The sequence below is a fragment of the Xenia sp. Carnegie-2017 genome, unplaced genomic scaffold (genome assembly GCF_021976095.1).
Source record: "Xenia sp. Carnegie-2017 unplaced genomic scaffold, XeniaSp_v1 HiC_scaffold_23, whole genome shotgun sequence".
NCBI lineage: Eukaryota > Metazoa > Cnidaria > Anthozoa > Malacalcyonacea > Xeniidae > Xenia > Xenia sp. Carnegie-2017.
In genome coordinates this window covers 3,960,216-3,987,318 of record NW_025813486.1, presented here as the reverse complement: position 1 = coordinate 3,987,318, position 27,103 = coordinate 3,960,216, and the positions used below count along the sequence as shown (strand labels likewise).

Genomic DNA, 27,103 nt, shown 5'->3' with positions numbered 1-27,103 from the left:
AAGCCCGCCGCACACTGATGAACTTGCTGAACAAACGCGTTTGATATTTGACTCATCTGTCATGAATGACAAATGTTGTTCAAAACTTACACGCACACTAGGAAATTTTGTCGATCGCACTTGTCACGAATAACAAGTACACGCGGCAAGTTCATCAGTGTGCGGTGGGCTTTAGATCCAACAATTAGGCCCAGTTCAAACGTCGCATTTTACATGCGCCGAATCAAATGCGAGAATTATGTGCATGTAAAATGCGACGTTTGAATCAATTAAATTCGACGGATTTTAATTTAATGCGACTTTAGTCGCATATTCGACTGAGTTAGTCGAATATTCGACGAAAATTCGTTGTTGATTCAAACGTCACATTTTACATGAGCCGAATTTAATGCATAATTTATTTTAAGATATTTCTAAGCAAAAATTAATTATTTCCATGCTAAATGCCATGCGCAAAGTTGTAAAAACATGGCGGCGGCGAGTGATGGTAATGGCCCTTGTATTTCGTGCACAAGTTTAACAAAATACACTTGTTTAAAGTGCAAAAAATTTATATGTACAAGGAAATCGAAGATCAGAAGAAATACTCCAAACTTTCTTCCACCAGCCGGAATTTCTATCTTGTCTTCGACATAATCGTTAAGGAGGGCTACGTATTAAGGCATTTTTTTGACCAATTAACGGTAGAAAAACAAGGGAAATTTGCAGAAGCTGCCGTCTCGTTTCTAATAGTTTATTTGCTGTAACATGCATCAATATTCGTCTTTTCCTATTAACACGAATCATATTTGAAATGCATAAACCATTGAATTCTATAATAACTGGAGCGGCTATCTCAAGCGCGGCCTTAGATATCTGATGATGCCAAAAAAATGGCGGATTTCGTCCTTTGCCGCTGAGATTTACCGAAATTGACCGCTTTTCCGAAAATTTCACAATTTCCCACTCCCTCCTGAGGAAAGAGTGAGAAAAATGTATGTGTGTATTTGGGATTCGGCAAGCAATTTTTTGATTAAAATCAAGGTAAAAACCTTAAATTCATAACAGCGAGACAACTGTGGTTGTCAGTTATCTGCTCCTACGAGGATGCATTTATAACTATCGACGAAAGACCTATGTGTCGGCTACACATGTATCAATGCAGAATTGCAGTATATTTGGCGTTCAAGTCAGTCTTAAAAAATACGATCTTTAATATGTATTTTATGGCTTTTCAAGTGCATGTATAATTGCTATTCAATCGTTGACGGACTAACAAAACAAACAACTATCTCATAGTCAGGGGCTGAGTTAAGGGTACCTCGACAAAAATACTAAGTGCAACTTTTTTCCAGAAATGTGTTCAGGGACCATATGAATGTATTTTAGGACATATTGCCACTTCCCAAACCCTGGGCAAGTGCAAAATATAACCTACTAGCAAAATGGGAAAAATCGGAAAAACCGTGTATTCCTTGGTACCAAAATTTCAATACTTGATAGTCAAAAATACTTCTTATATCATTTTTTTTAGCATAAGCTCCGGTAAGACGTTTTATTTAGCGAATCTTAATGCAAATTAATATATTTAGATGATATTAAAACTTTTGGATAGGCCAATTCATAACATTTTTTCACTAAAAAACCCAAATATACACCGATTAAGTGACATTTACAATATATGTTTCATTAATTTTTGAAAACAGGTTAATAAAACATTATCCTATCACATTGTCTATCATGTTTCATTTTCATCTTCACTTGCTGATTCTTCTTCTCCAGAATTATCACCATCATCTTCCGCATAGCCACCGGCATTCCATATATTTCGACAATCTCCCTCGCATTTACAATGTTCTGTGCATCCAATCTGTGACTTTGCACAGGAACATGCCATTGACTTGCATTTCGAAACTAAATATTAAATATAATTTTTAAAGCATATTTTCCCAGCATTTATTTTACCTTAAATGCTTAGTTGTGATGGTTAATCCTACTATGAAATATTAATGACACTTCGTTCAGAAGAAAAATTATAATAACAACTTTAATCAATGTTTATGAACGTTGAAGTTTGCAAGTTTATTTAAAATTGAAGGTATTTGATTGGGAATATTTTTTCTAAGAATTGCTTTTTGTATTTAAAAGTAGTACCTGAGCAGCCACAGCTGTTAATTTTGAGCACTTCATCAGGAGCAGCTTTCATTCCCCTAGGCATCATAATTGGTTGTAACGTTTTGCTTTCAGTATCTTTTAACCAACCATACTAAGATAATAAATTACAAAAGAATTCTTAAATCATATATATTTGTGGGTAAAATTCATTTTTCCCACCTCCATGACACAATATGTTATTGATATAAGAAGTCTTTTTTCCCTACCTTACATGCATCATATGCCGGAGGATCACACTGAAGGCAGGAGCCCCAAATCAGACGTTGGTATCTTGCACGTTTGATATTGAAATCAAGGACGTCATCTGTTGGTGGCAAGGATTTCAAAGCAGGAGGTTTTGACGTTATTTTGGCTCCTTTGGTTCTTCGTTGCCAAATTACCTGTCTAAGGTTAAAAATAGGAGAAAAAGCATATCAAAACATATAATTACCAAAGCTAAAACATATAGTCAGCTCTCAGTTATATGTTTACAATGTAAGTTTTATTTTAAACATCAATGGAAGCAAAATTAATAGCGTCCTAATCTTTTTACAGCAAGAAACAGAAACTTATAGTTTATTAGAAAGACAATCCGAAACAAAATTTGTTTAGATTAGTACAGTAATAATTAGAGGCTTATTATTACATTTTGAAAGAAACATAAGTTATCTTCAAAATAAATTATGTACTATAATAGTTGGATGTACCTATTTTTTGAGGAACTCTCATATTGTGCACTATAACATGCAGCAATAAATTTTCTTGATTCTGATAAGTACTTATCTTCAGTGGCATCTATTTCACCAAGAAAAGATAACTTCAACGTGGCAGCGACTTTTAGAGCTTTCTTTTTTTCTATTCCAAAATACATTGGTACAGTGTCGCAACCAGATAGAGCATGTACAGATAACAATTCAGGGATCAATGGTTTATGTTTCTTTACTGGATCGTTTATTGATATAATGTTTTTTCCTTCTGTGAAATCAGTCATATAAACATCTATGTTCCAGTTTTTAAAGTTATAACAGTGACAAAGCAAAACAAAAACATCAGTGTCTTCACAAATTACTTTAACAGATTTTTTTCCATCGGCTATTGTTTCTGATACTTGGTAAGGGATAAACACATCAGCTTCCTCCTGTCTTGACTTTAGATCGTTTCTTATCGTCTGAACTCCTAAATGTACTTGATATGGTGTTTCAGCTTCTGCTGTAATGATCAGTTTGTTTGAATGGTTTGGAATATTCTTGAGCAAGTCATCTTTTGCCATCTCAATTAATTGCTTTTTAGTGTCTGTCACTTTCATGGCTATCTCTTTTGCTGGAAGAGGACTTGAAGAACTAAGGTTATGAGATCGTCGGAATTGAGATAACCTTTCTTGTCTGGTATCTGATTTAATACTATAATCATGGTGCCTGTCAAACACAAGATAAACATCTGTTTGAGCTAAGATCTTTAAAATATACGATCGTAAAGAAACCAATAAATCAGACACTTTACCACCTTTTGGCCAGTATAAAGCGCTATGGATCATTGCACATCCATCAATCAGTGTTGCTTCTGGTTTAATATTTCTCACTGAAATCTCTACTTTTAACGCATTTTTTAAATCAGCTTTAGCTGTGGGGTATCTACCTTCACCAGTGTCTTTAAATAAAGGGTAGGTATAGGTGTTAACTCATATGAAAAAAGATCATTTATGTTGATTTTATTCGCTGAATTTAAGTAGAGAACCCTTGAGAAAATAATTTCAGTATTATATACCTCCACAGCGGTTTTATTCTTCACCTCTTTTGGAGTTTTCATAGTTACAACTTCCTTCTTTAATTTCGACCGGAAGCCTTCAGGTAAATTACTCTGAAATGATTTCATTTGCTCTTTACCAATGTCTACTGCTTTGTTAACATTAATAGTTTTTCCTGCTATCTGACCAGTGTATATATTACAGAGGCTAGATAAAGTGTGGGATTTACTCTCAAGTGGGTGAATGCAGGTTATGAGAAAATTCTTTAACTTCGTTTGATCAACTTGGTCATTTTTAATTCTACCAGATGTTTCTTCTTTGTGTGTTGTCATGATTTTCTCATCCTTATTCCGCAACTCATCTAAACTTTGACCAGAATCCCGTAAATTACTTTCCGGATAGTATTCTAATCAAACATTTTGAAACATCGGTTCATAATATGTGCGATTTATCATATATTGGTGATTTTTACAGGAGGTCAATATCTAGGACTTGCCCAGGGTTTGGGAAGTGGCAACATGTCCTAAAATACTTTCATATGGTCCCTGAACACATTTCTGGAAAAAAGTTGCACTTAGTATTTTTGTCTAGGTACCCTTTAAAAACAGCGTTTCAGCCCCGGACTATCACCTGTGAGAAGCGATATGTTCCTTTTTGTGGAAACTACGATATCCAACAATTGAACGATTGAAGTGTTGGCATTATAAAAGAAATGCCAGAAAAGATATCGTCACAGAATATGGAACTAACGATATCCATATTCTGTGATATCATGTTTGTTTTTGAAAAATTCTTTATAATTTACTATAGACACCAGGGGGAGGTCGAGAATATTATTTTTCTGCAAAGCGATCATTTAAGCGGAAATACGTCCTTTGGCCGCCATTTTTTTGGCATCCTCGCCCCAGTAAAGTTAGCCCCTCCAGTTATTGTAGAACTCAATGGCATAAACTCAACATTTTTCTGTTCGCCATTTTAGGAAATTAGTACAAGAAAATGAATAAACTATGAAAAAGTGGAAGCATAACTATAATAAATGCGACTATTAAATTCGACGTCTGAATCAAACTACGCATAAAACTCTTTTAGTCGACTAAAACTCAGATTTGATTCGGCGCATGTAAAATGCGACGTTTGAACCGGGCCTTAGATTTCAAATACATATTCCATTATGGTGCAGTCAATATTGAAGCAAAGAGTTAAATCTGTTTTAGGAAATATTTTTCATTGACCTTATAGTCCCTTCAAATTTACAACATACACGAAAAAAACACAAATTAAGGTACGCTAGACACATAATATTTTATGATCATTACTCAATATGGTGACAGTCTCACTTTCCCCCAGGTTGTACGGTATTTAAAATCTCAAATATAAATGTTGTGTGACGCCACAGTTGCTTTTACTATAGCATGAATATTTTATGAAATTTTTAAAACGTAATCAATTTTATTTTAAAATTATCTGAAGTTGTTCATTTCATTTTGTATTACCACAAGAGAGACAACATACTCGTATTTGTCATTTTAAGCGATAACATTTAGTTGAATGTGATGTTGAAAATATGATATGGTGTTGGATTTCATCGGTTGATTGTTGTGCCCAACTTAACTCGCCTTCGCTTTCATTCTTTTTTAAATTGTTTGGGATAGAAGTCTTAGTAAATAGATTGGCAATCTGTTCATAAAAGGTTCGTAAAACAAAAGACAAAGAATTATCATGCGTGTTTACGATGTATAAATGTGACTTTTTTAAATTGTTCGCCAAATGTTAAATCATTTTACATTTTGAATAAAATTTTAGTCTCATTCATTACCTATTGCACTCAAAGAATCCTCTCTAATGTCTTTTCAAAACAGAATCGCTGCTCACTTTGCCAAATAATGTCGTGATATTTAAATGTAAATACTTAGCTAAGTTTGTAGTCTATAGAATGTAATTTAATGTTCTAGGAACTGTACTTTGTTAATTTAGTTAATTCTGTAATTATAGTCCAATCAAACAAAGTTACCAATCAAAACAACAACAATTTGCTTACCAAAGACAAATCACTGTCATTTGAAGCAAGGTATGTTTATCTTTGTAAATTATGTGTGTTATTTCTATAACTTTGTCATGATATTAAATGACATTTATAAGCCACTAGTTGTTATAAAAGTTTGGAAATTTTCATCATTAAATCAATTTATATCTGCAATAAACTAGTATCACATATTATATTTAAGTTCCAGTTTTTTGAAACGGCTAAAGAATTTCGCAAATATTTGTTGTACATTGCAAATGTGTTTTGTTTCTCTTGGTTTAGATGTATAAAAAAATATGTATTTATAATTCAAAGTACTTTTTAAAAAACTCTATCGGCAAAAGTTTAGTTACAAAATATTCTTTAGAAAATTTTTAACCCTTGAAATTATTGCTATTATATTTTAAATCTATAATTAGGTGCTATATAATGTATTCTGACTTAACCTAGACTTGCCTCTATTTTGTGAAAAAATGTGTAAAATGTTTTTGTTAATGTAACATGTTATCTTATTTAATTTAGGTCCATAAAAACCATGTTTTATGCTACAAACCCTTTATCTGACATCATTGAGAAATGGCAAACTTGTGATTCAAATATCGACAATTTTGTGTAAAGTTTAAGGTACCATACACTTGCCTTTCATATCTGTGCATGCAAAGAAAAAAAGAAATTTTGTCTGACAAAGGAAACATTTTCGATCATTTTATTTTAATACAATTGCTCAAATGTACATCTCATCACAGTCATTTTTAACTCATAACCTTCACCCCTTGACCCAAATATGTACACTAAGGCAGATATGAAGGATTTCATAAAAAACACAGTGGGATAGAGCATGTGTATGTAACGTCATTCATGTCATGTGTTCAAAGTTAAATGTTACAACTGGTTAATACATGCTTCATTACACATGCTTCAGTAGTTTTTCTATCTACACATGCTTCAGTAGTTTTTCTATCTACACATACTTAAGTAGTTTTTCTATCTACACATGCTTAAGTAGTTTTTCTATCTACACATGCGTCAGTAGTTTTTCTATCTGTACATGCTTTAGTAGGTTTTCTAATTACACATGCTTCAGTAGTTTTTCTACCTACACATGCTTCAGTAGTTTTTCTATCTACACATACTTTAGTAGTTTTTCTATCTACACATACTTTAGTAGTTTTTCTATCTACACATGCTTCAGTAGTTTTCTATCTACACATGCTTCAGTAGTTTTTCTATCTACACATGCTTCAGTAGTTTTTCTATCTACACATGCTTCAGTAGTTTTTCTATCTACACATGCTTCAGTAGTTTTTCTATCTACACATGCTTTAGTAGGTTTTATAATTACACATACTTCAGTAGTTTTTCTATCTACACATGCTTCAGTAGTTTTTCTATCTACACATGCTTCAGTAGTTTTTCTATCTACACATGCTTTAGTAGTTTTCTATCTACACATGCTTTAGTAGTTTTTCTATCTACACATGCTTCAGTAGTTTTTCTATCTACACATGCTTCAGTAGTTTTCTATCTACACATGCTTCAGTAGTTTTCTATCTACACATACTTTAGTAGTTTTTCTATCTACACATGCTTCAGTAGTTTTTCTATCTACACATACTTCAGTAGTTTTTCTATCTATACATGCTTCAGTAGTTTTTCTATCTACACATACTTTAGTAGTTTTTCTATCTACACATACTTTAGTAGTTTTTCTATCTACACATGCTTCAGTAGTTTTTCTATCTACACATGCTTCAGTAGTTTTTCTATCTACATGCTTCAGTAGTTTTCTATCTACACATGCTTCAGTAGTTTTCTATCTACACATGCTTCAGTAGTTTTTCTATCTACATGCTTCAGTAGTTTTCTAATTACACATGCTTCAGTAGTTTTTCTATCTACACATGCTTCAGTAGTTTTTCTATCTACACATGCTTCAGTAGTTTTTTTCTACACATGCTTCAGTAGTTTTCTATCTACACATGCTTCAGTAGTTTTCTATCTACACATGCTTCTGTAGTTTTTCTATCTACACATGCTTCAGTAGTTTTTCTATCTACACATGCTTCTGTAGTTTTTCTATCTACACATGCTTCAGTAGTTTTTCAATCTACACATGCTTCAGTAGTTTTTCTATCTACACATGCTTCAGTAGTTTTCTATCTACACATGCTTCTGTAGTTTTCTATCTACACATGCTTCTGTAGTTTTTCTATCTACATGCTTCAGTAGTTTTTCTATCTACACATGCTTCTGTAGTTTTTCTATCTACACATGCTTCAGTAGTTTTTCTATCTACACATGCTTCAGTAGTTTTTCTATCTACACATGCTTCTGTAGTTTTTCCATCTGCACATGCTTCAGTTGTTTTTCCATCTACACATGCTTATGAATTTGATGATCGATAAGCGCAAGCACGCATGCGCCATGATACGGTTTGCTACGATACGTTACGATACGTGGTCTAGTGGAAAACAGGCTTAAATGATCAATGAGCAGCGTGAGTCTTTTCATCTTTTTTGGTATTTAGTCTTAGATCTGCATAATTCAGTAAAACTTCTTTAACGTTTTGATAAGATTTTTCTCCAATCGTATCTACAGTACCGCTCGCGTATTTCTTAACATACGATACGCGCATGAAACGCGTATCATACGAGATCGATACGCGTATCATACGCAAAACTATGTTAACAAATACGCGAGCGGTACTGTAAAGCTATATCAGCGGCTTGTAGTCTTCCGGCAAACCTGCAAGCAAGGTCATTGCTAATTTTTGATCATTATTTTCCAATTCCCTTTTTTTTTAGTTGGTCGTGATGAGATTTTAATTTGTTGATATAATCGAGTTTGTTTTCAACACTTTTTAACCTTCAGGAATTATAGTTTTGTCGTATTAGGACAATCTTTGAAATAGAAGTTGTGGAAAACTGATTTCTTAAAATATCCATGTCTCTTTCGCTGTTTGTGTATTCCTTACATGGATTTTCTGTTCTTTTTGACTACAAACAAATGTATGTCTATCCTTTCTTCGAAGCAACTCTAAATGCTTGCTTTACTGATGAGACGCGTTTTTTGATAGGATTTCATATGATCCATCCGCATTATCAAACAAATTAATACTTTTCAGAAACAAACGCATGTTAAGTGCCCAATTTCTATTATTTTGTCTTTTTAACTTCGGTATTTTACTGAAAGATCCGTCTACAAGGCCATATTTAATCTTACACGCATTCAAGTCTCCTAGGCCGTGACCAGTTAAAATAATAAGTCATGTGTGACGTCATTCAAGTCACGTGCAAAGATTCATCTTATTAAATAAGAAGAAACATGCTATCCCTGATTTCCCATCAATCTTACCTTGAATAACTTCGTCAATATAAACAATCAAAATTAAATATTCAGCACATCACCTGATACATTATTGAAAACATCTTCTGCATCACCACGTTCTTACTCAAGTAGTCTGGCATACAAGGAATCGCTAAAAACAGAATAAAATTTACCAAATGGTTGTGAAAACTTTCTATAGTTGTTTCGATTTGAGCAAGACTTGGATTCATTATGTCCTTTAAATGCCCGCTCTTTTTTAGACAAGACAACATCAAAATTACTTTTTTCTCTTTTCTGGCTTTCTTTCTCATCATGTCGCTTCATGGCCACTTTTATTGTTTTAAAAAAATAATTTTTACACACTTGTTTTAATCCATATCCATCGTGTTCAACATATTGTACGTTTGAAAAAGCAATTTAATTTTTTACGTTCCTGGAAACTGTCCAACAATTGATGCATATGTTTACATAACCAATGTTTGTCTAAGTTTTGTTTTAGATAAAACTGAAAGTAGGGTCAGTAAAAAACTGCTGTCCGTTGACAATAGCTCACAACCAATCTTTCCTCTCTTACCAAGACGGCTAGAAGCTCCTACATCTTGTTTTTTCTCTGAGTAGCATATCATAGGGATGGCTTACGGCTTACTATCATAGTTTTTCTGAGCTTATTTACATTTCACGTTAAAGATCCACCAACCAAAACGCATTGTTTTATTAATGCAAAGTAAAATCTTTCATTTTACGTACAATTTATTAATTTAAAAGTTAATCGTTTACCTTAGCCTATGTTTGATTATTTATCTTAAATTGACAATTTTTAGTAAACAATTCGTGGTTTCTTAAACTGAAAAAATAATTTTTGCCATTACAAGTCAATCTTCATAGCTAATTTAAAACACATTTAGGCAGTCCAGACATGGTGTCATTTGTTACAAATTATTTTAAAACAAGTATATTTCAAATGTCATATTTTGTATATTTAATTTTCGAAATTTCTTGATTTTAATGATGTTGATATATTAATTTTTGTACAGATGGAATCAAGAGGAACAAGAAATCTGTCTTACTATCAGCAAATTATTATCGTGGTTCAAAAGGAACTTGCTCAGTTCTTCATTAAAGAATGGAACACTCGCTACAAATCAATACATGGAGAATGGGATGATACCAAAAATAGTGGCAAAAAATTTTGCACTTTAGAATCGGGTAGGAAGTTGAATAAAAAACTACGATTAAAATATCAGGATGGAGAAACCAGTAAGTGGGACTGCACAACATTATTTAATGCAATACTTTATTCAAATTCAATTGGAAAGCATCTTGACAAAAGAACAAAGAATGCTGTTCATGCACTTCGTTGTGAAAGAAACAAGTACGCACATTGGTATGAAAGGGAATGCTCAGATGATGATTTTGATGATATAGTCAGTATCATTGAAAAATCATTTAAATATTTAAATTTTTCTCTCGATGAAATCAATAAAATAAAAAATCATCGTAACAGTTTTAATTCGTTCCAAGTGCTTCCTTCAAAACCCAATCATTTTATCGTTGAACGCACTGAATTACACGATAAAATCATAAACGATCTTGAAAAATTAAGGAATGATAACAATAACGAACTGACATATTTCTACATCACTGGTAATCCTGGCAGTGGTAAATCTCAACTGGCGAGACAGGTTTGTGAAAAAATATCGTGTGATTGGAAAAATAGAACTTCGTTTGTAATGACTCTCGATGGAAAAAATGAGGACTCCCTTTTGAAAACTTACCGTGTACTTGGATACCGTTTAAACTGTGACAAGGATATGATTAAAAAATTTGATGATGAAAATTGTTCCATCACAGACAAAGTGAAGAATTTGCGATGGTTAGTATCCACACGATTAAAATTCTGGAAAAATTGGTTGATCATTGTAGACAACGTGGAACAGCTCAGCAAAATTTCTTCGTTACTTCCCCAAGTAGGTGATCCCATGTGGATAAATGGACAAATCATGGTAACTATCCAGAACACAGATGCCGTACCTCAAGACGATGAGTTTAACAAACATGTTTCCATAAAAAGTGGAATGAATGATAGGGAATGTTTTGAACTATTGAAGCATTACACTATTGAACATGCTGATGATAAATTGTTGAATGAAGTATCGCACGCATTAGATCGTCAACCGCTGGCTTTGGCTAATGCTGGTTGTTATTTCAGTCGTTTAAACAAAGCAAACTGCCCATTTACTTGGAGACAATATTTAAAGAAATTATCTTCAGAAGAACAAGAAAACATGGACACCAGTTTTGTTAAATTAAACTCGGTATATCCTAGAAGTATGTTACAAGTTTCACTTTTAGCTGTCAGACAAAATGCTGATAATTCCTCAATTTTGGCAATTGTTATTAACTTTTTTTCCGTGATATCGTTTGATCCTATACCACGAGACATTATTATTTGTTATGTTCAACTAATTGATTCCAAACACTCAAAGGAAGATATATGTCTTTGCTTAAATGACTGTTCATTGTTCTTGCATTCAGAAAATAATGACATTAGTCTACATCGCATTGTTCACAAAGCAATTACTGTTTACCAATTTGAACATTCAAATAAAGAACATGAAATGGAAACTAACGTTGATAAAATATGTAAAGCACTTTACATGTTTAAAAAGAGAGACGACGAAATCAAGTTAATGCCACATCTTGAAAAATTTGCTCAATTATTAAAGGCCAACGAGACAAAAATCAACACGAACACTTTACAAGTTTTCGAATATTTTGTTGAAATAGAAATACATTTTGGAAAATTCGATCTTGCTTTTGAACTGTTGGATAAATTTAAATCAGAAGAATGTAGTTATGATAAAGCTTGGTATTTTAGTATCCTTGGTCTTTTATACTATGAAACCGGGAAGTATAGCAAAGCTAAAAATCATCATAAAAAAGCTCTGAAAATTAAAAAACAATCGTTTGGTCCAAATCATGTTGATGTCGCTACGACTTTAATCAGTCTTGGTTTGGTGTATTCTAAAACTGGAAATTATGACAAAGCTATAGAGTTTTACGAAAAAGCTCTGGAAATTAGAAAACAATCGTTAGGTCCAAATCATGTTGATGTCGCTAGGTCTTTAAACGATCTTGGTAATGTGTATTCTGATACTGGAAACTACGGAAAAGCTATAGAGTTTTACGAAAAAGCTCTGGAAATTCAAAACAATCGTTAGGTCCAAATCATGTTGATGTCGCTATGTCTTTAAACAATCTTGGTACGCTGTATTCTGATACTGGAAACTACGACAAAGCTATAGAGTTCACAAAAAGCTCTGGAAATTCAAAACAATCGTTAGGTCCAAATCATGTTGATGTCGCTAGTCTTTAAACAATCTTGGTACGGTGTATTCTGATACTGGAAACTACGACAAAGCTAGAGTTTTACGAAAAGCTCTGGAAATTCGAAAACAATCGTTAGGTCCAAATCATGTTGATGTTGCTGAGTGTTTAAACCATCTTGGTGTGGTGTTTACTGAAACTGGAAACTACGACAAAGCTATAGATTGTCTCAAAAAAGCTCTGAAAATTCAAAAACAATCGCTAGGTCCAAATCATGTTGTTGTTGCTCGGTCTTTAAACAATCTTGGTAATGTACGTGAAAAAACTGGAAACTACGACAAAGCTATAGATTGTCATGAAAAAGCTCTGAAAATTAAAGAACAATCGTTTGGTCCAAATCATGTTGATGTCGCTACGACTTTAATCAGTCTTGGTTTGGTGTATTCTAAAACTGGAAATTATGACAAAGCTATAGAGTTTTACGAAAAAGCTCTGGAAATTAGAAAACAATCGTTAGGTCCAAATCATGTTGATGTCGCTAGGTCTTTAAACGATCTTGGTAATGTGTATTCTGATACTGGAAACTACGGAAAAGCTATAGAGTTTTACGAAAAAGCTCTGGAAATTCAAAAACAGTCGTTAGGTCAAAATCATATTGAAGTCGCTATGTCTTTAAACAATCTTGGTACGCTGTATTCTGATACTGGAAACTACGACAAAGCTATAGAGGTTCACAAAAAAGCTCTGAAAATTCAAAAACAATCGTTAGGTCCAAATCATGTTGATATCGCTAGGTCTTTAAACAATCTTGGTACGGTGTATTCTGATACTGGAAATTACGACAAAGCTAGAGAGTTTTACGAAAAAGCTCTGGAAATTCGAAAACAATCGTTAGGTCCAAATCATGTTGATGTTGCTGAGTGTTTAAACCATCTTGGTGTGGTGTTTACTGAAACTGGAAACTACGACAAAGCTATAGATTGTCTCAAAAAAGCTCTGAAAATTCAAAAACAATCGCTAGGTCCAAATCATGTTGATGTTGCTCGGTCTTTAAACAATCTTGGTAATGTACGTGAAAAAACTGGAAACTACGACAAAGCTATAGATTGTCATGAAAAAGCTCTGGAAATTCAAAAACAATCGTTATGTCCAAATCATGTTGATGTTGCTACATCTTTAAACAATATTGGTAATGTGCTTGAAAAAACTGAAAACTACGACAAGGCTAATGAGTTTCACGAAAAAGCTGAGGAAATTCGAAAACAGTCGCTAGGATCAAATCCTCCCCAATTGTTAGCCCCTCCTCCTAAAAAAATGAAGGTTAAAATCCCAAAATCTAGTACTTACTGAATTTGTATTAGAACACGTAGCTTGCAATAAATGCTGCCAATTGTTTTAGTTGTCATTTAAAATCTTAGTTTTGTGTAAAATGTTGATTGTACAGTATTGCTCATTGCATTGTTTTTATTATGTGTTTTGTAATGAAGTATAACTAAATAATAAAAATTTCTGAACTTACTTCTAGTACTGCGTTTGTACAGGACTCTAAAATGTTAGAAATCTTTACAATAGGGGTCTGGTCAACTGAATCAACTCAGTACAACCTCATCCATAAATTCCTTAAACTTCTGTATGTCTAAATAACAGGTCAGGAACTTCTTTTAGGGAAGGTTGTGTAAGCTGCTTCAATTTTTTATTTTGATAAAGTTTTTTTTGCTTATTAATGTCGTAACTGGCCACTGGGGAAAGTAAGAGCATTAATTGACGGTTACCATAGAGCTTTAGGTACCCAGTAAAAAATTATCAAGAATTCTTTTTGTAATTAAATTATATTTATTGAAAATCAATTTACGAACTAGAGATTGTGATATAACTTTATGATTTTAGTTATTGTCAATAAAACAAATATTTTTTGTGCTACGAAATGTTTTTAAGATGTACTCTTAACTCATTAACTGATATAAACAACACACAAAAAGAAAAATCCTCCAAAAATTTACTGTTATAAAATCTAAGTTAATAAATTCCAGGTAATTAAACACAGCAAAAATTAGACTTGCTAAATGCCAAGTGAAGAATAGAGTCCTTTACGCTTTTAAGATGGACGTGTCTTGCAGTGAAAAAATCACATACTAAAATGATTATTAAAAAGTTTGATTATCAATTTGATCAAGTATTCAGCAACATATTATAGGTGTTAATCAGTTTAAGGAATGCCCAATTTATCACATCAAAACAAGGCAATCGCAATGGCATTTTAGAGTTTGCTGAGATTCATTCATTTAGCAGTTATAATAAATTCATCGAGAGAGGAATTTTCTTTTTGTGTGGTGTTCAGATTATTCTTTATTTAAATTTGCCAATGAAATTTATTTATGTATAAGCACTATAAATTAATAAATACGATCATTCAGACCATATCTAACAAGAGCAAGGGGTGCTCACCAATATCTGATTAGCGGAGCGCTCCCAATGGTTGTGTGACGCCACAGTTGCTTTTACTATAGCATGAATATTTTATGAATATTTTTAAAACGTAATCAATTTTAATTTAAAATTATCTGAAGTTGTTTCATTTCATTTTGTATTACCACAAGAGAGACAACATACTCGTATTTGTCATTCTAAGCGATAACATTTAGTTGAATGTGATGTTGAAAATGGGATTTACTATTTGTACAGCAGTTCATGTCGTGACGTCACTTGTGCCGATTGCGTAATAACACGAAAACTACATTTGAGAGATCATATGAAGAGATGGATCGATGACACTTCAGCTGTTCGTGGAATATGCGTGTATGAGTATGAGTGGGTGAACAAGTCTCTAAACAATGTATCTTAATTTTTAAATACACTGTGTTTACAATGTATCTTAATTTTAAAATACACTGTTTAGATAACTTTTATATCTTTTTTTAAATAAACATGTATATTTAGCGATAAATTAGTAACTATCGACAGAGGATTTGCTCAGAAATCGTTCGAAATACAAGAATTATAATGTTGACAAAAGTGATTTGACTCGTTCTCGCATGGCTGATATCTCGGCATGATCGAATGATTGGCGAAAATCAGGAATTTTCATCAACATCTCTCCAGTCAATGGTTCCTAGAAAATGGTGAGTAGAAAGTAAAATGTGTTAAGATAATTAGTAGAGTTTTGCCATATATAAAACAACAAACATGATTAATAAAGCTACAGGTAGTTGTGTATGTCATTGTTCAAATAACTAAGATAAGTCTTAGATTATTAACTGTGCATGGTCTGCATGGAGTTACCTCAATTAACATCTCTGCAAATTTCATGACATAAACTCCACAGTCAACTGAGTTTGGTTGCTGTGGTACCTAAAACATGTGAGATAGAAAAAGATGTTTATGGATGAGGGTTTACAACTATATTATATATATATATATTTCTTTGGTTACCTTACAAATTGACTTACCAATGGGTAAACAACCCGATTGCTCCTAAAATCATGTTCAAGTTTTTTTCGGGCTGCCCATTCAATGTTTAGGTATCTAAAGTCAAGAAATGTGTTGATAATTTTAAAAATATAGCTCAGCCTATAAATATATATATATATATATATATTTGAAAATTGGTAACCAGGCATATTATGATAATGATAAGGATTCTCTGGATTTGTTTTAAATTTTTATTAAGCTTTCAACTCGGTGCTTCGAGCCTTCGTCAGAATGTGACAATATATTATTTACAAAGATTTTGTAGGCGCTTGGAGCGTCTGATTGGTTGGTTAGTAGTTGAGTTGATATTATTGGATGGTATAAGATGCGTTGTCATGGTTTCGGGTGTATCGATTACGTTAATGAAATTCGAGTGTTTTATTTTAGTCGTTGTGTTATTAATTTGTTGTTTTGGTTTTGTCTTTAGTTGTGAATAGATGATGGGGATGTCAATATGTCTGTTAATTGTGTTGTTGTCTTTGCTGTACCATGCCTCTTTGAATTCTCGTGCGTGTTTTGTCTGTGCGCGTCCAAGAAGTTGTGTTTTGTCCAGTCAAATGTGTGGTTGGTATCGTAGGTATGTTCTGCTGGTAGTGATTTTGGGTCGCGTCGTTTGATGGCATTCTTGTGTTCAGTGAGTCTTGTTTCAATTTTCTTGGATGTTTGTCCTATGTACTGTTTGGGGCAATCTTTACATGGTATCATGTAGACCGCGTTGGTTGTGTCGAATGTCGTTGTTCGGTCTTTATGTTTAGTGAAGTATGATTTGAGTTTGTGTGTTGGTTTATGTGCGATGTTTATTTTGAATGGTCGGAGTAGTCTTGATGTCATTTCTGATGTTCCGTTTATATATGGTAATGTCACTATTTTTACTGGTTCGTCTGTATCTTCGTTAGGTTTTTCAGTTTGTGGTTTGTTGTGTATTTTGTTTAATACTTTGTTGATAAAGTTTCGTAGGTAATTGTTGTTTATGAATGTAGAGTATAAGTAGTTGCGTTCATTCTTCTTGGCTTCTTCTGTATTGCAGTGTGTTTTAATCCTGTTAAAGAGAGTTCGTATGCAACTAATTTTGTGTTGTGTTGGGTGATTGCTATTAAAGTTGAGTATTTGGTCTGTGTGTGTATTTTTGCGGAATACTTGTGTGGTTAATGTGTCGTCATGTGATCTGGTAAGTAGAATATCTAGGAAGGTAAGTTGTTTGTTCTGTTCTTTGTCCATGGTGAAGGTTATGTTCTGTGTGGTGTTGTTTATTGTGTGTAGAATGTGTTCTGTTTTGTCTTTTTCGACGATAGCAAAGATGTCGTCAACAAATCTTCTCCATAGTCTGATGTGTGCGTTGTTGGTGACTGACTGCTTTTCAAGATGTTGCATAACAGCTTCTGCAAGAAAGGTGGATAAAGGAGAACCCATTGGTGTTCCTGAGATTTGTCGGTAATATGAATTTTGGAAGGAGAATTCAGTGCAACATCTTGAACAGCTGAAGTGTCATCGATCCATCTCTTCATATGATCTCTCAAATGTAGTTTTCGTGTTATTACGCAATCGGTACAAGTGACGTCACGACATGAACTGCTGTACAAATAGTAAATCCCTGTTGAAAATATGATATGGTGTTGGATTGCATCGGTTGATTGTTGTGCCCAATTTAACACACGCCTTCGCTTTCATTCTTTGTTAAATTATTTTGCATAGCAATCTTAGTAAATAGATTGGCAATCTATTCATATGACACTTAACTTCCAGTACGCTAAATATCAAAACCAGAAAGTTTCAACCGTCGACCAGTAAAAGGTTTGTAAAACAAAAGACAAAGAATTATCATGCGTGTTTACTATACATAAATGTGACGTTTTTAAATTGTTCGCCAACTGTTAAGTCATTTTACATTTTGAATAAAATTTTAGTCTCATTCATTACCTATTGCACTCAAAGAATCGTTCTCTAATGTCTATTTAAAAAAGAATCGCTGCTCACTTTCCCAAATAATGTCGTACTATTTAAATGTAAATACTTAGCTAAGTTTGTAGTCTATAGAATGTAATTTAATGTTTTAGGAACTGTACTTTGTTAATTTAATATTATCGTAACTGAGTAAAAGCACTATTGATATTGCGCATTTAATAAAAACGACAAATTTTTTTAAAATAGACATGTTTCCACATCACATGATGCCGTTCGGACGCTCCCCATTAATTTATCTTATTTCCTTATTATTGTTATAATTTATGTATCATATTACTTTTATATAAACCTTGCATTATTTATTATTTCACTTATACTGAATACGGCATCATGAGATGTCGAAACATGTCTATTTTAAAAAAATTTGTCGTTTTTATTAAATGCGTAATTTAGTTTTCTTTTTAAATTTGTTTCTGTAAAATTTGCGCACGCCCCATATGGAAAACAACTCGCATGTTTACAATGGTTCGCGTGTTGAAATAAATTATTCATACATTAATTCATTCTACTGTAATGTCTTAAAATACCCTTCAAAATAATAACTAAAGCTTCCCACAATTAACCACTTGGCTCCAGCAACCCTGCCAAAATACCATAAATTATATATTATAAATAACCTTTAGAAATTGTAATTCTGTAATTATAGACCAATCAAACAAAGTTACCAATCAAAACAACAACAATTTGCTTACCAAAGACAAATCACTGTCATTTGAAGCAAGGTATGTTTATCTTAGTAAAATATGTGTGTTATTTCTATAACTTTGTCATGATATTAAATGACATTTATAAGTCACTAGTTGTTTTGTAAATATGGAAATTTTCTTCATTAAATTGATTTATATCTGCAATAAACTAGTATCACGTATTATATTTAAGTTCCAGTTTTTTTAAGCAGCTAAAGAATTTTGCGAATATTTGTTGTAACATTGCAAATGTGTTTTGTTTAGATGTATAAAAAAATATGTATTTGAAATTTAAAGTACTTTTTAAACAACTCTATCGGTAAAAGTTTAGTTTCAAAATATTTTTTTAAAATTTTCAACCCACAAAATTATTGATATTGTATTTTAAATATATAATTAGGTGCTATATGTGTTCTGTCATAACGTAGATCTTCCTCTATTTTGTGAAAAAAATTTGTAAAATGTTTTTCTTGTTAATGTAACAAATTTTTCTTATTTAATTTAGGTCCATAAAAACCATGTTTTATGCTACAAACCCTTTATCTGACATCATTGAGAAATGGCAAACTTGTGATTAAAATATGGACAACTTTGTGTAAAGTTAAAGGTACCATACACTTGCCTTTCATATCTGTGCATGCAAAGCGAAAAAAGGAATTTTGTTTGACAAAGGAAACTTTTTCTATCATTTCATTTTGATACATTTACTCGAATGTACATCACATCACACTCATTTCTTACTCATAACCTTCTCCCCTTGACCCAAATATGTACACTAAGGAAGATATGAAGAAATTACAATATAAAATATTGTGAAGTTAACTACATGAAAAACACAGTGGAATAGAGCATGTATATGTGACATCATTCATGTCACGTGTTCAAAGTTAAATGTTACAACTGGTTAATACATGCTTCATTACACATGCTTCAGTAGTTTTTCTATCTAAACATGCTTCAGTAGTTTTTCTATCTAAACATGCTTCAGTAGTTTTTCTATTTACACATGCTTCAGTAGTTTTTCTATCTACACATGCTTCAGTAGTTTTTCTATCTACACATGTTTCAGTAGTTTTTCTATCTATGCATGCTTAAGTAGTTTTTCTATCTACACGTGCTTCAGTAGTTGATCTATCTACATATGATTAAGTAGTTTTTCTATCTACACATATTTCAGTAGTTTTTCTATCTACACATGTTTCAGTAGTTTTTCTATTTATACATGCTTCAGTAGTTTTTCTATCTACACATGCTTCAGTAGTCTTTCTATCTACATATGATTCAGTAGTTTTTCTATCTACACATGCTTCAGTAGTTTTTCTATCTACACATGCTTCAGTAGTCTTTCTATCTACATATGCTTCAGTAGTTTTTCTATCTACACATGCTTCAGTAGTCTTTCTATCTACATATGCTTCAGTAGTTTTCTATCTACACATGCTTCAGTAGTTTTCTATCTACACATGCTTCAGTAGTCTTTCTATCTACATATGCTTCAGTAGTTTTCTTTCACATGCTTCAGTAGTTTTCTATCTACACATGCTTCAGTAGTTTTCTATCTACACATGCTTCAGTAGTTTTCTATCTGCACATGCTTCATTAGTTTTTCTATCTACACATGCTTCAGTAGTTTTTCTATCTGCACATGCTTCAGTAGTTTTTCTATCTATATATGTTTTAGTAGTTTTTCTATCTACACATGATTCAGTAGTTTTTCTATCTACACATGATTCAGTAGTTTTTCTATCTACACATGCTTCAGTAGTTTTTCTATCTACACATGCTTCAGTAGTTTTTTTATCTACACATATTTCAGTAGTTTTTCTATCTACACATGTTTCAGTAGTTTTTCTATCTACACATGCTTCAGTAGTTTCTACCTACACATGCTTCAGTAGTTTTTCTATTTATACATGCTTCAGTAGTTTTTCTATCTACACATGCTTCAGTAGTCTTTCTATCTACATATGATTCAGTAGTTTTCTATCTACACATGCTTCAGTAGTTTTTCTATCTACACATGCTTCAGTAGTCTTTCTATCTACATATGCTTCAGTAGTTTTTCTATCTACACATGCTTCAGTAGTCTTTCTATCTACATATGCTTCAGTAGTTTTTCTATCTACACATGCTTCAGTAGTTTTTCTATCTACACATGCTTCAGTAGTCTTTCTATCTACATATGCTTCAGTAGTTTTTCTATCTACACATGCTTCAGTAGTTTTCTACCTACACATGCTTCAGTAGTTTTTCTATCTACACATGCTTCAGTAGTTTTTCTATCTGCACATGCTTCAGTAGTTTTTCTATCTATATATGTTTTAGTAGTTTTTCTATCTACACATGATTCAGTAGTTTTTCTATCTACACATGATTCAGTAGTTTTCTATCTACACATGCTTCAGTAGTTTTTCTATCTACATGCTTCAGTAGTTTTTCTATCTACACATGCTTCAGTAATTTTTTTATCTACACATGTTTTAGTAGTTTTTCTATCTACACATGCTTCAGTAGTTTTTCTATCTACACATGCTTCAGTAGTTTTTCTATCTACACATGGAAGATATATGTCTTTGTTTAGACGAATGCTCATTGTTCTTGCATTCAGAAAATAATGACATTAGTCTACATCGTATTGTTCACAAAGCAATTATTGTTTATCAATCTGAACACTTAAATAAACAATGCCAAATAAAGCAAAATTGCAATTTGCCTTCTCTTCAATCAAACTTTGACCAAATAGCTCAAGCACTTTACATGTTTAAAGAGAGAGACGACGAAAGCAAATTAATGCCACATCTTGAAAAATTTCTTCAATTATTAAAGACCAACAAGACAAAAATCAACATGAATACTTTACAAGTTTTCCAATATTTTGTTGACAGATTAAGACATTTTGGGAAATACGATCTTGTTTTTGAAGTATTGGATAAATTGAAATCCGAAGAATCTAGTTATGACAAAGCTTGGTATTTTAATATCCTCGGTCTTTTATACTATGACACCGGGAAGTATAGCAAAGCTAAAAATCATCATGAAAAAGCTTTGGAAATTCGAAAACAATCGTTAGGTCCAAATCATGTTGATGTCGCTACGTCTTTAAACAATCTTGGTAATGTGTATTATAAAACTGGAAACTACGTCAAAGCTATGGATTATTACGAAAAAGCTATGGAAATTCAAAAACAATCGTTAGTTCCAAATCTTGTTGATGTCGCTAAGTCTTTAAACAATCTTGGTAATGTGTATTATAAAACTGGAAACTACGTCAAAGCTATGGGTTATTACGAAAAAGCTATTGAAATTAAAAAACAATTGTTAGGTCCAAATCATGTGGATGTCGCTACGTCTTTAGGTAACCTTGGTACGGTGTTACAAGAAACTGGAAACTACGGCAAAGCTATAGAGTTTTACGAAAGAGCTCTGGAAATTACAGAACAATCGTTAGGTCCAAATCATGTTGATGTCGCTACGTCTTTAAACAATCTTGGTTTGGTGTTATTAAAAACTGGAAACTGCAATAAAGCTATTGAGTTTTACGAAAAAGCTCTGGGAATTCAAAAAAAATTGTTAGGTCCAAATCATGTTGATGTCGCTACGTCTTTAAACAATCTTGGTATTGTGTATTCTAATACTGGAAACTACGACAAAGCTATAGAGTTTTCGAAAAAAGCTCTGGAAATTCGAAAACAGTCGTTAGGTCCAAATCATGCTGATGTCGCTGCGTCTTTAAACAATTTCGGTATGATGTATACTAAAACTGGAAACTACGACAAAGCTATAAAGTTTTACGAAAAAGCTCTTGAAATTCAAGAACAATCGTTAGGTCCAAATCATGTTGATGTCGCTACGTCTTTAGGTAACCTTGGTACGGTGTTACAAGAAACTGGAAACTACGGCAAAGCTATAGACTTTCATGAAAAAGCTCTGGAAATTCGAAAACAGTTGTTAGGTCCAAATCATGTTGATGTCGCTACGTCTTTAAACAATCTTGGTACGTTGTTTGTTAAACCTGTAAGTTACGACAAGGCTAGAGAGTTTTTCGAAAAAGCTCTGGAAATTCGAAAACAAATGTTAGGTCCAAATCATGCTGATGTCGCTGCGACTTTAAACAATCTTGTACTGTTACAGTGTCTTATAAAACTGGAAACTATGGTCCAAACCATGTTGATGTTGCTGTGTCTTTAAACAATCTTGTACTGTTATTGTGTCTTATAAAACTGGAAACTATGACAAAGCTATAGAGTTTCACGAAAAAACTAAAGAAATTCGCAAAAAAAAAACGTTAGGAATTAGTCAGGTTGATATCGTTAAGTCGTTTAAAAAATCTAAGTGTGTTGTATTATGAAACTCGGGAATATGACCAAGCTTTACAGTTGAACTTTGGTGGCTACGTGTTTCAAAGAAAATTGTGCCTTCCAAATTATGTCAATTTTTACACATAGACCGTAGGAGCAAGGTTTCCACCTGCCAAATCAGCTCCCCTCTCCCTCAGAAGGTATTTTTGGTAGTAAATGAAACGTTTGCATGTTGCATTTTTTGAGGTAAAATGAACCTAAAGATGTAATGGTCCTTGTCTATGTATAGTTTCATTGATATCTAGTTAATAAACTTACTCTACAGCCAGGAATCTGTATATTTTTCGAAAGGGAATGTTAAGATATGAACATCACGCGAAAAACATAAACAACATAGCCTTGCATGCATAATGAAGTAGATATGACACATGTCAAGATCAAGTGACATTGTGAACTTGTTAATTCTAATATCGTTGTTAACTTATACGTAAGTTGTTATTTTGTTCCACAATAAAATCATAATATTTCACATATTATCCGAACGTTATTGCCGAACCTCGAATAATTTAACAGAATCATCCTAAGTAGAACTTAGAACTACCCATGCCCTGAATCTGACATTGTCCTTCATACTTTACTTCTAAAGTAAGTTGTTTTTATGTTATAACCAAGTAGTAATTTTTATTGTATGATTCAATTCTAAAGTATATTGGGATGACAGAATTTTATGACATAAATTTTCTTAAATAAATACTTTCGTGTTAGTTTTTCATATTCTTTGATACATTCAATAATTTTTTACCCAGCTCCATAGCCTATGACCATATTCCAGGTTTCTATAATTTCCAAGGGATACACCTTTCATACCATATATACCACCTCACCAAGCTGCAGCCAATATTCCTGTACTGTCACTATCTCCACCATGAAACATAGAACAAGAACAAAATTGAAACCAGGAATCTTTTGCCATAATCAAAGCATCGTAAGCAATCATTGGTGCATCATGACTACTGAACCCACCCCAACCTGCACAACTCACAGATTTATAAAAAGCATCACGTTCAGGTATGTTATATGTCACTGTAAACTTTGGCTCACTGGTTCCATTCATTAATCCCTGTAGTTCAAGATTTTACTGCCTTTTTTTTGATAAAAAACTGAAAAGTACTACTTTTTAACAAAAAACTATTTTTTTGGAGAAAACTACATTTTTTATGAGAAAAATATAATTTATAAGAGGAATAAACTATTGTGTTTAGGAGAAAACTATCGTTTATCTGAGAAAACTATAGTGTTTAGAGACAACTATAGTTATTATGAGAAAACTGTGGCGTTTTTGAGACAACTATAGTTTATATATAGAACAACTAGTGTAAGTTTGAAAATTTGTAATCCAGGCATTGAATATATAAAAGATAAACGTTTCTCCGGATTTTTAAATGATTTTTATTGAGCTTTCGACTCGTTGCTTCGAGCCTTCATCAGAATGAGGATATTTATTTACACGTGCTTTTAGCTTGGAGACGTTTAGAGCGTCTAATTGGATTAGTGGGTGGATTAATGTGATTGGATGGGGTGAAATGCGTTGCCATGGGTTTTGGTGTGTTGTTAATATGATTGGTGTTAGTAATATTAGAGTGTAGTGTTTTAGTTTTGGTGTTGTTTGTATTTTTTTTGTCCTTTTTCTTTAGTTGTGAGTATATGATGGGTATGTCGATATGTCTGTTTATTGTGTCGTTGTCTTCACTGTACCAAGCTTCTTTAAATTCGCGTGCGTGTTTAGTCTGTGCGCGTCCGAGTACTTTAGTTTCTGTCCAGTCGAATGTGTGGTTGTTTCCGTGGGTATGTTCTGCCGGTAGTGAGTTCGGATCTCGTCGTTTTATGGCGTTTTTGTGTTCTGTTAGTCTTGTTTCAATTTTTTTAGATGTTTGTCCTATGTATTGTTTTGAACAGTCTTTGCATGGTATCATGTAGATCGCGTCAGTTGTATCATGAATTGTTGTTTTGTCTTTATGTTTGGTGAAGCATGTTTGTCACAAACATCTCGAACAAACCACTAACCGAACAGCAAACTAAAATTTTAAACAAAGGATTAAATTACAACTTTAAAGACGCGAACAAACTTGACTACGTTGCCGACCTGGAATCCGCTTTAAAATACACCAACTTAACAGACCAAACGAAAGAAGACATTCGTCACAAATCACAAATAACCTCTGCCACAAACCACCTGTCACCCTAAACTACGAAGAACTACGAGCAATTAAAACCTACAAAACGACGACAATTCATCATATTACGAGCTGACAAAGGACGCAAAGCAAGTTATCATGGACAGATCAGAATACATCGACAAAAGCCAAAACCACTCTACAAGAACCACCACCACCTACGAACTTCTCCACACAGACCCCAGCAAAACGACCACCAACCGCATCAACCAGAAACTGAAACAACTAAAGACAAAAGAAACTAAGCAAAGCGACTACAGAAGAATCCGACCCAATGACGCATCCACCGCCAAATTCTACGGACTGCAAAATCCATAAAGCAACCCACTGACCTATCGTATCGCTTCAGGATCACCTACGTATGAACTTTCAAAATATCTTTATAACATTCTGTATCCATTAGTCAAAATTCACCTCACACCATCGAAATACCACTTTCCTCGCCAGTATTAGAAAACATTAAACTACGACCAGACGAAATCATGATATCCTACGACGTGACATCACTCTTCACATCCATACCACTAGACATGCCAAACAAATTACAAACGAACTACTCACAAACGACAAAACTTGGCAAGCTACAACACACCTAGACAAAATGACATCCTAGACTTACTCAACCTTTGCCTCTCCACTGAATTCACCTTCCAAAACACATACTACAGACAAATTTCAGGCACACCAATGGGATCACCACTATCCACCTTCCTCATAGAAGCTGTCATACAACACCTCGAAACACAATCAGTCACAAACAACACAAAACATCAGACTATGGAAAAGATAATGTCGACGACATCTTTGCCATAGTCCGAAAAGACAAAAAACTGAACAAATCCTACACACCATAAACAATACCACAAAGAACATACCTTTACTAAAGACCGAAGAACACGACAAACAACTTGCCTTCCTCGACATCCTGCTAACCAGAACAGATGACGGTACACTAAACACACAAGTATACCGCAAAACCACCCACACAGACCAAATACTCGATTTCAACAGCAATCATCCACACAACACAAAATAAGCTGCATTCGAACACTTTTCAACAGTATAAACCTCATTGTAAATACGGAAGAAGCCAAAAACAGAACGCAACTACTTATACTCCATTTATTAAAACAAAATTACCCTAGAAGCCTACTTAAAAACAAACTATATATACAAAATACAAAACAAAACACAAACCGACAAAGCAGCAAACCGGACGAAACAGGTAAAATCGTCACATTACCATACATAAACGGAACATCAGAAATGACTGCCAGACTTCTTCGACCATTTAATATTAACGTCGCCCAGCAACCTACGCAAAACTCAAATCGTGTTCACCGGCATGAGACAAAACAACAATTCATGATACAACTGACGCGATCTACATGATACCATGTAAAGACTGTTCAAAAAACAATACATAGGACAAACATCTAAAAATTGAAACAGACTAACAGAACACAAAAAAACATATAAAACGACGAAATCCGAACTCACTACCGGCAGAACATACCCACGGAAACAACCACACATTCGACTGGACAGAAACTTCAAGTACTCGGACGCACAGACTAAACACACACTTTGAATTCAAAGAAGCTTGGTACAGTGAAGACAACGACACAATAAAGCAGACATATCGAACCTTTCTTATGCCATATACGCTAAAAAGAAAAAGGACAAAAAAATACAAACAACACCAAAACTAAAACACTACCTCTAATATTACTAACACCAATCATATTAACAACACACCAAAACCCATGGCAACATTTCACCCCATCAATCATTAATCCACCCTGAAATCAATTAGACGCTCTAAACGTCTCCAAGCTAAAAGCACGTGTAAATAAATATCCTCATTCTGATGAAGGCTCGAAGCAACGAGTCGAAAGCTG

General features: G+C 33.2%; 1 protein-coding gene and 1 long non-coding RNA gene across 2 annotated transcripts; both read left to right on the top strand.

Moving 5' to 3' along the window:
- The first annotated feature begins 5,478 nt into the window (after positions 1–5,478).
- Positions 5,479–11,769, top strand: LOC124448185. Its single transcript, XM_046999195.1, has 5 exons — positions 5,479–5,567; positions 5,870–5,945; positions 6,423–6,524; positions 10,262–11,646; positions 11,763–11,769. Exons 4-5 carry the CDS (start codon positions 10,262–10,264, stop codon positions 11,767–11,769), a joined length of 1,392 nt encoding a protein of 463 aa, XP_046855151.1. The 5' UTR covers positions 5,479–5,567; positions 5,870–5,945; positions 6,423–6,524.
- A 5,939-nt stretch (positions 11,770–17,708) lies between these two features.
- On the top strand, positions 17,709–19,235 carry LOC124447660. The gene is made up of 3 exons (XR_006948784.1): positions 17,709–17,813; positions 18,631–18,706; positions 19,176–19,235. It is a non-coding gene; the product is annotated as an uncharacterized LOC124447660 (long non-coding RNA).
- The last annotated feature ends 7,868 nt before the right edge of the window (positions 19,236–27,103 follow it).